Source organism: Nannobrachium achirus (genome assembly GCF_963921795.1).
Source record: "Nannobrachium achirus genome assembly, chromosome: 7".
Classification (NCBI taxonomy): domain Eukaryota; kingdom Metazoa; phylum Chordata; class Actinopteri; order Myctophiformes; family Myctophidae; genus Nannobrachium; species Nannobrachium achirus.
The window spans coordinates 27399452-27413669 of record NC_137816.1 but is presented as its reverse complement, the minus strand read 5'-3'; the positions used below and the strand labels follow the sequence as shown (position 1 = coordinate 27413669).

The 14218-nt window shown below is 41.7% G+C and overlaps 1 protein-coding gene across 2 annotated transcripts; it reads left to right on the top strand.

Moving 5' to 3' along the window:
• The first annotated feature begins 13 nt into the window (after window positions 1-13).
• Window positions 14-13708, top strand: kmt5b (lysine methyltransferase 5B). Of its 2 annotated transcripts, none has more exons than XM_080730812.1 (10): window positions 14-86; window positions 4312-4569; window positions 5933-6029; window positions 6708-6873; window positions 6991-7100; window positions 7460-7626; window positions 8033-8052; window positions 8133-8269; window positions 9320-9519; window positions 9698-13708. In XM_080730812.1, exons 2-10 carry the CDS (start codon window positions 4401-4403, stop codon window positions 11245-11247), a joined length of 2616 nt encoding a protein of 871 aa, XP_080586938.1. In that variant the 5' UTR covers window positions 14-86; window positions 4312-4400; the 3' UTR covers window positions 11248-13708. The 2 variants fall into 2 exon arrangements, with proteins under 2 accessions (XP_080586938.1, XP_080586937.1); XM_080730811.1 differs by lacking the exon at window positions 14-86 and adding an exon at window positions 95-518.
• Window positions 13709-14218: the final 510 nt, after the last annotated feature.

Sequence of the window (14218 nt, the reverse complement as noted above, 5' to 3'; positions counted from 1 at the left end):
ACACACGCACACACACAAGAGCAGAACACGAACCCCACCGTTCTCCACTGACTGACTCTGCTCAGCCTCGGAAGCGTCGTGAAGAGGTTTGTTTATGCAGCACTACTTTTAGTGTGTTCATCCGAGAAATGTTTTCTACAAACTGTGAGAGCTGGGCGCGACTGTCTCCCAAAGAAGCCACTCGTTCTCGCCTAAAACACGGGAATAAAGTAGTTTTCCCCCGATGCCCCGAAGTATCGATCCGGATCTGATCAACAACAAGGCCGAGAGATCGATCCGTAGCGATCGGATCTATTTCTTGAGAAAGGCGGTGCTGCGGCTTTCTCTACCTCTCGCTTCTTCTGCTCGCCGCCATCTTGGATTTTAATGTTAATTTCTGAGATAAAAATGTGTTTCCTGTGATATTTTTCTCGATTTAAAGGGACGCTTCGTTGCCAAATGTGGACGCTTGCTGTTTTTTGAGAACGAGCGTTTTTTTGCCGCCGCGGTGGCCAAGTGTGGCGTTGAGGAGTCGTGCAGTGAGTATTCTTGTGTTTATTTGTTTTGTTTGTGTTGTGTCGAGCCCTAAACATTTTAACAACGCCTCAAAATACCACGCAGTCTGCTGATAAAAACACCACATATGAGATCGAGTATTTTACACAGAAACACCTATAAATGCATGGCTGATAAATGCTTCACATCACCATGGTTGAGGGATAAATTGCCTCGATTTGCTTTTATATCAGTCAAATAGCCAGTTAGCGTGGCGAAAATAGCCGATCTACAAGCTCAAAGTGCGTCGTGGACGCGATCCGTCGTGAGCTTTTAGATCGGTGGTTTTCGAGCCGAGTAGCGCTGATCGTTAGCACGTTAGCCTGTTAGCTTCCTTCTCCCAAAAACAGTCGATCTACTGGCTCACGGCGCGCGGCGGACCCTACGCGTGGTGAGCTTGCAGATCTGCTGTTTTCGAGCCAATATCCCCGTTAGCATGTTAGCTTCTTCCTTCCCCATCGCGACGGAAGCTAACATGCTAACAGGGCTATTGGCTATTTATTACAGACGAGACTTCATAATAGAAGTTGAAAATATTCAATATAGTATTATTCTTATTGGTTTAATTTGTATATATTTGTAACCCTGTCGGCTGCTGTTGATAAACGTCGGTTTAGTGGATGTGGAGGTTTGGACGTTAGCATACGCATATTGCTAGCATGTCAATGTTTAATCCCAATAACCGTGCGTTTATAAACTACATCTGTAACGGTTGGGGTTTTGATTAAATGGTTACTTTGTTTATTTGTGAGAAATGGGGAGTAGTTTGTTTTTGTTCGGCTGAGTGTTTTGAAGGCTCGGCGTTGGAACCAAGCTAGTAGCTTGCCAAGTTATAATTGTTATTATAAGTTGTATTGATTGAAGACTTTATTTAGAAGTATTTATCACAGTTATTGTGAATTGTAGTTGCTAATGAACCAAAATTCAGCCTGGCACAAATGGGAGGTATTTTCAACTGGGGAAAAGTGGCGTATTTTCGACAGAAAATGACGTATTTCCAATCTTAAATGAGAGCGAAAGAGGGAGAGGAAAAAAGTAATCGAAACCCTTTCACTCAGAAATAACGTCAGTTTTGTTTTAAGTTGGTGTGTTAAATGGCGTGTGTTTGTTAAAGTACATGTTGACATGATGTTTCAGTGACGTTAAGCATTCGTTGTTGGCTTGTAAATGTGTAGATCATCTTTTTGACAAGCGACACCGTGGTGACTGAGGTTAGGTATAATACTGGCTTCAGACCGGTGACAAAGCGTGTGGCTGCACTCGCCGGTCATCTGAATCTGAACTGAACCTGGCGTTTCTCTAGTGTTTACTGTGCAGTGCTCATATCCGCTCTAAGGCCCGCCTACTCTCCTCACACAACCGTTTCCGGATCCGCTCGGTACATACTGCAAGTGAGTATTGTGTTCATATGAGAGTGAGGAGATAATACATTTTAAAACGAACAAACGCATCTAAGAAATTCCATTAATTTGAAACATATTATTAAGAAGTAGTGAAAATAGCTGATCTACAAGCTCACAACGCGTCACAAAGTGATGGATGCATTGTGAGCTTGTAGATCTGCTGTTTTCACTAATTTGGGTCCTGGGCAAACGCACCCTGGCCACAATATAACTTCCGGTTGGTTCTAGAGGAAGTGGCGGAAGTACTGCGTTTAACGGACACTCACTCCGGAAGTTGAGCGGTCTCTGCCTGATATTGTCACCAGGCTTTTCTCTTCGCAGATGAGTAAGCCTGGCTACGCGAGGCTAGGGCAAACGTCTAATTTGTCTTTTGCGTCTTGAGCTAAAAAGTTTGGGAACTACTGCTGCAAAGCAAATTGACCCTAGTCTACTCTGCAGCATTAGTAGCCTATGTCAAACCACTGAACCCACTTAAAACTAAAAGTTGATTAAAGGAAGCGGTCACCTGCTCTTCAGACCAAAAGAAAACATGAAAATATACTTTTGAAATACAGTTCTGAATTACCCATTTATGCTAAACAATTAATTTGGTTTCCATTAGATTCTGAGTTGGACTGTTAGTTGGCGGAAGTATTTGAAGAATTGTGGGAGCAACACATCTGTCTAGACTATATTTGAACACGGCATTAATCTGTCTCATCTGGGGAAGTTTAACTCCAAGCGGTGGATGGATGGATTGATGGACGGATGGAGAGAGAGAGCGGTGTTGTTGGCAAACCCTGAGGCCAACACGAGAGCCAGCTGCTCTTATCAGCATTTTGGCGTGGCCTTTCTTTCAGGTTTCCTTCTGCAGAATGTCACATGTGTTGTCAATGTGTATAATTACATTGTAAATGTAACACATTTTGCCTGTTGTCATTCTTGCCAAATGTACAAACCTAACCTGTGGTGCAGTTATATAATGAAGCAAATGAAGAGGCTTCAGTTTGGAATTTATTTTTTTATTTATTTTCACTGTTACAGACATGTATTCAGTTTTTGCCTGAGTTCTAAAGATTGACAAGTTCTGACAATGTTGCTCATGTGACTAATGTCCACCTTTCATGCTGTGTTGAGGGATTTCATGTACAGATTTATTTATACGTGTAATGTAAGCCTGGTGACAATGGCTTTGCTGGTCCTACATTGAGTCACACAAAGTATTCATTGTGTCTCTGAAAACATTTGGCTAATAATGTTTATGTGTATTATCTGTCCTTGTACTGTAGTAGGTAGTAGTGTATTTTCCTTGTATCTGTTGTAGTGGACCCATGATGTGCCTATTATAATGGCAGGCATGAAGTATGCTCCATAAATCAATTAACCAATGATCATTAGGCATGGATGATGGCACACAAGTTGATATGATCAGGCTTGACAGTTAGCCAAAGTGTAATTGCATGTTGCCACAAAGTGGTGCTACAAGACCAGTGTAATGGTCAGTACAGGCCTTTGGTTTTCTTTGTCAGAACTACACAGTGCTTCTTTGTCAGAACTACCCAGGCCATGAACGAATGAACGATGCCAACTATTTTAAGTTGTTGCTCCGTCACTGGTGCATTTAATAAACCATTAGTTTGGTGTTCTGTTCAATAATTGAAACATTATTCATATCTATATCACTCTTCTGTCTTAAACCTCTTCTGCATGCATTAATTCTTGGATATTGTTGCTTATTTACCCATTGACAAATCCAACATAATTCATAATGATATTTTTTGTTTTGTTAAATCATTGCACTGTTCAGTTTATCCTGTTGCATAATTTCACAGATGGGTGTTGAGCCTTCTTCACAGTAACCACCAGAGGGCAGCATAGCATGCAAATAAAAAGTCAAATCAGTCACAGAATACTTTGTGTATTAATTCATCTCATTATGCAGGTTGTAACCATGTTGTTTTGCACACAGTTACTTGCAGTAGTGTACATGGATAAGGGTACTTGATGCATATATGCATAATGCATATGCAATTATGCATGTACCTTACCTCACACACAGTGCATTCTATTAACCCCCCCCCCCCCCCCCCCCTCCCACTTATGCAAATTTTCCCATTGATGCCAAAGGAGTTTTTCTTTTAGGAGTGTTTTACCTGCTGTACTTTGTATCCTTATTTTTAACCTAATATTTATCTTATCATTTAGTTGTATTTCATTATAATCCTGTATTGTATGTATATGTATTATCTTGTGTAATGTATTGCTGTTGGCACCTGGCACAGTCTTGCGGAAACATGCCATACCAACATTTCGCTGCTTGTACCTTGTATATGAGGAGTAAGTGAGTAACAAACAGAGCCCTTCTTGATTCTTTCTTTTTCTACTTCCTCTCCAGGTTCCAAATCCTAGACCCCAGTCTTCCCCACCCAAGTGTGTCCCTTCAACTCGGAGACTAAATGCACCTGGAGCAGGGGGCTTGTGGTTATGAAGTGGCTGGGCGAATCCAAGAACATGGTATTAAATGGCAGACGACATGGAAGCAGGTTTTCCAGTGAGCAGCCAGTGACCCAGAGCCAGACCCGATCTCAGCACGCACAGCGGACGTCCCTGCGTCCCGGCAAGAGCCACCCCAGTAACAGGAGATGTAGTCGAAGTGAGTGAGATGTTTCAATGGTTCTACAGTATGTCTTATGTATAATCCATTGCAAGCTAATATTCATCACCACCAGGGCTGGGGAATATATGGACATTATCAATATCGTGATGGGATGGGTACCGAATTTTCGGTACCAAGCAGGAACCGATAAGGAAATGGCGGTTCCTCGGTACCCCAAAACGCGCTAGTAAAAGAAAGACACGCTATAAGCGTTCAAATAAAGGCTACACGATTACATTACATGTATATCTTCAAAGACATATTTGACTATCTGTCAGGACCTACGTGACTATGTGACTTGTATTCCTCCTCACACACACACACACACAAGGCAGCGTGTTGGGTTGGGTTAGATGCTCGCGTCGCGAGGAACAGCCAGGCAGGCATGCAAAATATGGGCCGGGGAAAGTGCTCTAAAGTGTATAGCAGAGAGAGAACCCAATGAAATGGGAAAGTGTATTACATGTGGAAAGCTAATTGGTGCTAAGAAAGGTTCCACGTCTGGTTTGTCGAAAAGTTAACACAGCATGGCATTAATGAGAAAGACTGCACAGTGTTTGATGCACTGCATCGTCAGTCAGTCAACATTAACATTGACAGCAAGAGCTACTACTAGTAGCAACAGCCTCACTAGCAGTCCAGCCCACAGTAGAGCTCTGCACAGCTACAGAGAGACATGAGATGAAGATTAAACATTTAAAACAGCGTGCCATTCATCTGACCCCGTTACATTTGCAGCAATAAGGACTCGTAAAAATTCAAACGATACCCATCCCTAATCGTGATGAGTGGGAATTGTTTGGATATTACCTTTTCCTGGGTTGAATCACTTAAATCCCAAATACCAAATCAATCTAAACAGCTGATCTACAAGCTCGGCTTGTAGATCTTGTAGATTCTAGATTTTTTTTTTTTAGAATCACATTGTCACAATACATTATTATCGTCACAATATTGATTGACGTCAAACATTTCGTCATATTTGATTTTGTCCGTAAGGCCTATTCACAACATGTTGTTGGCTTGAAGATCTTTTCTTGTTGGCAAGCGAGACCGTCATGCAAAGGAGTATAAATTGAGCTTTAGGGGTAATCCAACCATTATGTTGGAGATTTATGCACACTAGCACAAGGTTTATTTTATTATTGTTGTCGCAGGGTTTGCAACGGCCAGCCTGGAGGCAGAGAGGCGCTATGTGCCGTCTTCAGGTAGGAGAGAAATGACTGCAATAAAGCAGCACTCCAGATTAAATTGTGTTTAAGGTGCACGGCTCGATATTGACATGAAAATGAGGAAATAGCCAGCACACAATGGATGTCCTTTTCACATAGTTTATTTATGTTTTTCTTACCGTCTTCAGGTATGACCGCCAAAGAGCTGTGTGAGTATGATGACCTGACCACCAGCCTCATCCTGGATCCATATCTGGGCTTTCAGACTCACAAGATGAACACCAGGTCAGTGGACTCGTCAATATCTCAATATAATATTTGATGCCGCTTACCAAAAAGAGCAGGTCTTAAAGCTAGCATCGTGACATGTTGGCTTTAATGGGATAGTTCACCCAAAGCATAACCTTTTTTTCCTATCGATTACTTACCCCATGGAGACAAATATCCATGAATTCATGGATTTCTAATGTTTTTATGGCATTCCTAAGCCAATAATTTGATGACCAGCAGTGGCTCCCTATGGAGACACAAAGGACCGATGCATACTCCACTTTTAGAGCCGGATTTATTTCGGTACGGTTTGGGGAGTCTCAGCACCGAACAGCCAAATGAATGGCGACACAATAAGGAGAAAATCTACTTTATTATCGCCCTTTATCTGTCCCAGCAACACACTCTCGCGGGATCTAGAACCAGTAAACAGGACGTTCGAGATTTGCAGCCAGACACCGGCGCGCACTTAGGAGGCTATTTGTAGGCTTTGTCTACCATGTAGCACTCTAGTGGCTCCAACCAGGTTGCCCCATCTTGTATATTAAAAATCTTTGACGGCACCATAGGCATGAAGGGTAAATAACTCTTCACAGCATCAATGTGCGTAATCTTTTCTGCATTCATCACAGAACATTTACGACGGGTAGCAATGAAATTCATTTCAACGTTTCTATTCACGTTTGACTGCAGATTTCGACCTATCAAGGGGAGGCAAGAGGAACTGAAGGACATCATTGAGCGCTTCAAGAAACATGACAACTTGGAGAAGGCCTTCAGAGCATTGACATCAGGAGACTGGTCTCGAAACCAATTTCTCCACAAGACGAAATCCCAGGAGAAGCTCTTCAAACAGCATGTCAGATATCATTATGATCACTATAAAATGAGACATGGTTCTTTGCTGTGGTGTTTTATTATTCCAGAATCTCCTTCAATTCAAGGTTTAACCTAATCTTCATATTTATTTGCATAGGTCTTCGTCTATCTCAGAATGTTTGCCACAGACAGCGGTTTTGAAATTCTCCCTTGTAACCGCTATTCATCGGAGCAAAATGGAGCAAAGATTGTGGCAACAAAGGAGTGGTGAGAAATCCTTATAATTCTCTAGTTTTTATTTCACTTCCAGCCATTACCCCACCTTAATGTCCTGTCTACACCTCAAGTAGTTACCCCACCTCCATGTCCCCACTACACCCCACGTGTTATTGCCCCACCTTAGTTTCCCTTCTAACACCTCCAGGTCTTAACCCATCTTGGTGTAACGTTAATGGTTCCATTCTGGCTGTCAATTTCGGGCTGTCATTTTACTTCTAAATCTACTTTTCTGTACACCTACAACATTCTCCTGTCTGTGAATATTAAGAAGTTTTGATGCAGGGTTATTGCTACTGTATGTTTTACTTTGGTTCACTTAATTATTCTTTTTCCCCGACGGATTACAGGAAGAGAAATGATAAGATTGAGTACTTGGTGGGATGCATTGCAGAACTCTCAGAGAGTGAGGAAAACATGTTGCTTCGCCATGGGGAGAATGACTTCAGTGTCATGTATTCCACTCGCAAGAACTGTGCTCAGCTATGGTTGGGGCCGGCCGCCTTCATCAATCATGGTATCTGTTTTTGTAGTCTGTAGTGGATAGTTGACATGACATGATGATAACTGATAATGCGAGTAAAGTCTACTCTAGTAATGAGAAAGCTTTTAACCATTTAAACTCTATGTACTTAACTGACCAGGGTCCCCCAGGGATCTGTACTTGGTCCCCTCCCCTATACCCTCTACACCAAAATTCTTGCTGAAAATAGCCGATCTGCTAGCTCACACTGCATTGCAGCGTGTTGTGAACTTGTAGATCAGTTATTTCTGCCAAATGTTTGCATTTTATGTCATGCCAGAATAGGAACGCTAGGGTTCAAGTGGTTAAATGTGAATTTTAACTCATTCCCACACATGATGAAGTGTGCCCTGGTTTATGTTTTACTTAAAGTTCTCTCCTCTCCCATTTTTATTTTCAGACTGCCGGCCAAATTGCAAGGTAGGCATTAAAAACATTGTCCTTTGGTGGTAGCATGCCTAGTTACCGCTTGATGGTAATCGTAAGTGTTTTTCTTTCAGTTTGTATCGACTGGACGAGATACGGCATGTGTCAAGGTTTTGAGAGACATTGAACCAGGAGAGGAAATCTCCTGTTACTATGGAGATGGTTTCTTTGGAGAAAGCAATGAATATTGTGAATGCTATACATGCGAACGGTACGTGCTACACTTTTTTGAAGCATTGAAATTCGAATGATATTCTAGAGGGAAACTAACAGCCCTAATAAGTATTATTTTAATAATTTATGTCCACACAAAGGAACTTGTATACAGTCATCATACAACAAGCATGTCATGTCACCCAGCACTCCATGGGTTATATACACATGCACGCGCACACACACCTACGTGCGCGCACACACAAACACTAAAGTAGTTAATCATAGAGAAACCGCTTTTGGTGGCATTGTAACCTATTTTAAAGGTGCTTTAGCACCTTTGTCAAATGTGCTATATAGTACCATTAGAGGCGCCTACGCTGAATGACCAGTAGAGAACCTCCAAAAAACCCATACCATAACCATTTAATAACCACTTCTATATATCTGAATATTTCACTTAAAACATGGTTCTTGTTATAGAACGTAGTCAAAACTGTAATGACGTGTAATGAGTGCATGCTGGTCAATTCTGTGTGTTTACTTGTGCAAAGAGGGAAGCACGCACATTTAAAAAAATGTACAGGTACCGAACCAAAACACACCATAGAAAGAGGATGTCCGCACACTTCCAAAGCTCCAGTGACAATTTTATTTACACTTCCTCATTTATTTATTCTTTCTATAGTGTTCAACTTGTGACCATGGCAAGAAATAACTGAATAATCGCAGGTGCATATAGGATGGCGTAACGTCCCTCATATCCTTGGCTAAATGTGCACAGTTCCTATCTTTTTAGTCGTGTTTAAATGCTAATTATTGCAGAAGCACCTTGCTTGGTCCAAACCTATATAAATGCATAAATAAATGTTTAATGAATAGGAATGTTATTAAGTCAGTGGTTCTCAAAGTGCGGTCCAGGTACCCAAAGGGTCCATTTCGTTCCATTTGTACACTCTCATGGTGATATGGGGGGGGGGGGGGGGGGTCCCTGAAATTAAACAAGATCCACTGTACTAAGTCATCCTGATTAGACAGCCACCCCCAGTGGCTGTCTAATGAAGATGAATTTAACTTGGTGTAACATAATTCATTTTTTCTTTTACAGTCGAGCAACTGGTGCGTTCAAATCTAAAGCTGGGTTGCCAGTGGAGGTGCCAGTTATCAACAGCAAATACGGGTTGCGGGAGACGGACAAGCGTCTGAACAGGCTGAAGAAGCTGGGTGAAGGGAGCAGGAGCTCAGACAGTCACTCTGTCGGATCCCACACCGATGTAGACTCTCAGGAAATGCCAAAAACACATCCATGTAAGAGCCTTTTATAATGATGCACACAATTATTTGAAAATATGCAATAACATACACCTATGAAATGCAAAGCAGTTCTACAGTATTTTATAGTAGTCCATTAGTTTGCTCTGTTTTTTTTTGTTGATTGGCTGACTGGGAAGATTTTCCCTATATTAATGTTTTCTTTTCTTTGTAGCTGTAAGGAAAAGAACTTCTCCTGGCATGAAGTTCAGCAAAACCAGGACTCAAACAAGACAGACTCTTTCAAGAGCTCTTAATTCTACCTCACCTTCTAAACAAGGTCACATAAACAATAACAGGGTACCAAAGAGACTCAAATCCCAATCCACGCCTTCACCAAGTAAAGTCCAGTTGCGTAGTGGCAGGAGAGGGGCAGAGCCTAAGGCATTGGCCAAAGGAGAGAATTGCCGTCAGGGTCAGGTGGATACAAAGGGGACGCAGACGCTGTGTAAAGGTCTTGTCAAGAAAGAAAAAGATCCACAGGGAGCAATGCAGCAGACTCTGGGCCAGCGGGGCTGCCTGACCCGTCACGCCGCCAAGGAGAATAACAATCAACCAGGAGCACCGGGCTGTGAGGGGAGCCAATCTTGCACTTACAGAACTCGCAGGTCCACTCGGACCCTTGTAAAAGCCCAAGAATCTGCAGGCGGAGTTAAGCTTGAGCCTAGTGCTTTGGATGGCTTGAGTCCAGTCCCTGGTGGAGTGGTCATTAAAACGGAGCCGGCTGACATGGAGGAATATCTCCACCACGGGTTAGGGCTGGAGCAGCCAGGACTTGAGGCTAGCTACAGCAGACGAGGCTCCTGCACCAGGCGTAAACGTGCGTCGCGGCTCACGCCTCAGAGGACAATTAAATGCGAAGACACATATGGTGAGTCATTTGGGCCGGTAACACCGACTACTCACACTGGCAACTTCACTGACTGTAGTAATATGCTACTAGGCTTCAGTGACCGGCACCGGGACTACAATGGCACTGCAAATGGCAGCAAGAGCCTCCGCAGAGACAAGGGCAAGAGTTCCTGCCGGTCACCAAGCAAGGGGAAGAAGAAGCGTCGAATCACCCGCTACGATGCACAACTGATCCTGGAAAACAACACCGGTATCCCTAAGCTGACGCTCCGCCGGCGGAGGGACAGCAGCAGCAGCAAGACTAATGAACCCAGTGAAACCGTCGGCTCCTCCAGCATGTCAACCTCTGCGGCCAACCCAACGTCCACCTCCTCCAACAAGATCAGCATCAAGTTCAGTAAGGACCATGACAAAGATAAGGGCAGCTCATATGTGGCCAAACTGAACAATGGCTATGCCCCCGTTAGCCACAATAGCTCCACAAAGCTGAAGATCCAGCTGAAGAGAGAGGACGATGCTCGGAGGATAGCCCAGGCAAAGTCGGATCAGATCTCCTACAACGGAGCCATGGGTCATCAGAGTATGGAGTCCATGAACGGTGCACATCGAACCCAGGGTGCCCTGGCAGAGTCCACATCTGAAGAGGACGACGACGATGATGAGGAGGACGACGACGACGACGACGATGATGATGATGATGATGAGGAGGAGGAGGACGACGATGATGACGACTACTTTGACAATGATTTTGAAGACGATTTCATTCCACTCCCACCGGCAAAGCGCCTCCGACTCATAGTGGGCAAAGACTCCATAGACATCGATATCTCCTCCAGGAGGAGAGAGGATCAGTCACTGAGGCTCAATGCATAAATGAAAATACAGGTCTGCTTCCTCTAATTGCCTCCTTGGCTGCAGGTGCTCAGCTATAGTCAAGAACTTGTAACAACAAAAACACAGAATTTGTGGAAATGGCAGCACGCTAAGAATAAAGTAAAACATGCAACCTGTAGTTCAGTTTCAATTTTTTATTGTGGACTAAGTCGGACTAAGCACTTTTTTCTGCATTGTGCCTTCATCAGAGCAACGTCAAAACATGATGGTACTAGCTTATTTAAAAGATGCACAGCTACCAACATGTTTTGATGTAGCTCTGAAGGCACAGTGCTGAAGCACATTAGCCTGGTGTAGTCCACAATACAAATATGAAATGAGACAAAAGTCTTACATTTTTTATTTTAATCTTGAGTGTGTCTAGTTTCACTTATTTGTATCTTTAATTGTTTTTGGTTACAAGCTCGACGCATAAGCTCTGGAGGTTATCACTCCTACTGTACAATGTAAATATAGATAACGATGACTCACTAATCAACAGTTGTTGATGTAAAACAAGTACAGTAATTTAAACAAATGTGGCTGAAAATCGAAATGAAAATTATTAAATTGAAGGAGCTGTTAACCTAAAACAAATCTCTGTTCGCTTAAGTTGTATTATCCATCAGCTTAGTAGCATAATTTGAGTTCATACTAATGATGACTTCACATTGCATGGGCACAATTACTTTGCTCACCCAGTCTATTAGTTAGGTGCTGATAGCTAAACATAAGCTGGAGAAAGTTGTTGGGTATGTTTCATATTGTCATTTGTCTGATTCCTCTGGTAGAACCCTGTCAAGTAAAAGTAAGAGAATTTGTTTTTCTTTAACTGTTCCTTTAAGTGAATGCACTTGTTATATTCATAATGGACATGGATATTGTAGAAAGTGTACAGTATGGTGACTATCCCCTCTGTCTCCTAGGCAGATTTATATTGAGCTTTTTGTTTTGTTTTTGTCTCATAGCTTGTAATTTGTGTGGCAAACCATACGTAATGTATGGAATGGTTGGTCCAGAAGCATCCTGAAAACATGCAGCAGTTTAGTCTGAAATCTGCGCCATGTTCTCATTATTCAGTGGTTTCCTTGCAAAGAAACACTGGAGTTCTAGTGGCTCAGTGATCAGAGTGCTTTCTGTGCAAGTTGGATGTGTTTGATATGACACTAAATCTAAAAGAAAATGTGTTGATTATGACTTGAGTCCCCTCTACCAACAGAATGGCATTGAAAAGAAACCGTTTTAAGTTTAGATGTATCATTGGATTACAACAGTAATGCATGTTAACAGTTGTAATAGAACAGTGTATAGGTGAATAAACTCCAGTTGCTCATTCACTGTAAGCTAATCGGATTCATCCCGTTACTGTATGAATTCCATCATGTAAAAACAGCACAGTGCAATACAGTCGAGAGATGACCAATGGACCAATTATTGGGTTATTGGAGTTTTGAAACCACTGAATAATGGATACCTGGTGCAAATGATTGTTCAAACCTCTTAACCCTAATCATATTAATTGGAAACTCGATCAATGCTCAATAACCTACATTTGTAAAGTTTGTCTATGCTTTTTTTGTTTTGTTTAAAAGTAATGTACAGAAAGACTGTTCAATTTTTCCCCCAAATCTGTGGTTTATTTTCTCTCCAATGAAAATCATGTTGTAGGAAACTCAAGTTGGCTTCCACTGACATTAAAATGTACCAACTAGCTTAGAATTGGATGTGCTCTCTTCTCTTCACAGCATCTGCATAAACAACCTGGCTCCTTTTTTTTCCTCAAATAAGTCCTCTAGATCAGTGGTTCCCAAACGGTGTACCGAGGCACGCTGGTGTGAGTGAGTCCAGGTCTGCCTAGGGATCTTTTGAGTTGACAGACACATAAAGGCATCGTTTTAACCACTTGGATCTGTAACCTCTTCAAAGGTGTATATCTAATTTCAGTTTTTAATTTGACAAATTATGTGAGAAATGGTTTATCCTCCCAACAGCATTAGGTGCCTTTAAAAAGCTGTATTTATTATAAAAAATGTGTAATATGATCAAATTAAGTGAAGAGTGAAAACACAGAGCTAGCTTTTGTTTTGTCCCCTTCTGGTCCAGACAATCATTTTATTTATTTTTTCAACAGCCATCCTCAGTCCTTCTGTATATTATTTTATTATATTATTTCTGTAGTGTGCAAGTCATGAACTGCCGCGTAGATCAAGGGATCAACAGATGAATGTCAAACCCACTTTTCTCTTCATATGTACTGTTCATATCACCAGCAGCTGAACCTTTCCATTCTGTTCCAGGTGTTGCGTCTGTGTGCTCTTTGTTCAATAGACCGCTGTCCACACTTCCAATTGATGACTTTAAAAACAAATGTGAATAGTTTGCGGACCTTTTAGAGTGTTGCGTGGGTAGTGGGAAATATGTAAAGAGAATTAAAAATGGGCAGTGCTTATATTGTCCAGTATGTAAATCATGTGAACACATCTTGTACTTATTTAACAGTTTTGAATACTTGAAAACTATATAAAGTTTCTTTGTGACTCTTGTTTTCTGTGCCCTATTTGAAGGTGTATTGAATTTGGAATACATTTTATATAGGCTTTTAAGACCATGCATGGGTTACAGGATAACTTGTATAGACACAAAAGATCTAAGATATTGTCTTGAGACTATACAATAATGTTGTTTAGTTTTTATATTAGTTATGGAGATGCTTCTGTTGAATTGTCCATATCAAAATTACAATACTGACATTTTCATATTGATAGGAATAGGTGTGACATTGGACAATTCCATAATTTGCCCAGGCCAACGTCAATAATATAGCAGACATTCACTAGAAAACTATGGTTGCTTGTCGCAGGTGTACATGCCGTACTGTAGTAGCACCATGAGGCTTGCTGTGAACTGTATGTGTGTGTGTGTATTACTATAGCACTACATTATATGTATGCGCATTAATGCATTTTTTTTT

Excerpts from the sequence above, each read along its gene's own strand:
- kmt5b (XM_080730812.1), top strand. The coding sequence starts at position 4,401 with ATGAAGTGGCTGGGCGAATCCAAGAACATGGTATTAAATGGCAGACGA. Across the intron at positions 4,570-5,932 it reads TAACAGGAGATGTAGTCGAA|GTATGACCGCCAAAGAGCTG; the intron begins GTGAGTGAGATG and ends TACCGTCTTCAG. Across the intron at positions 7,627-8,032 it reads GGCCGCCTTCATCAATCATG|ACTGCCGGCCAAATTGCAAG; the intron begins GTATCTGTTTTT and ends TTTTATTTTCAG.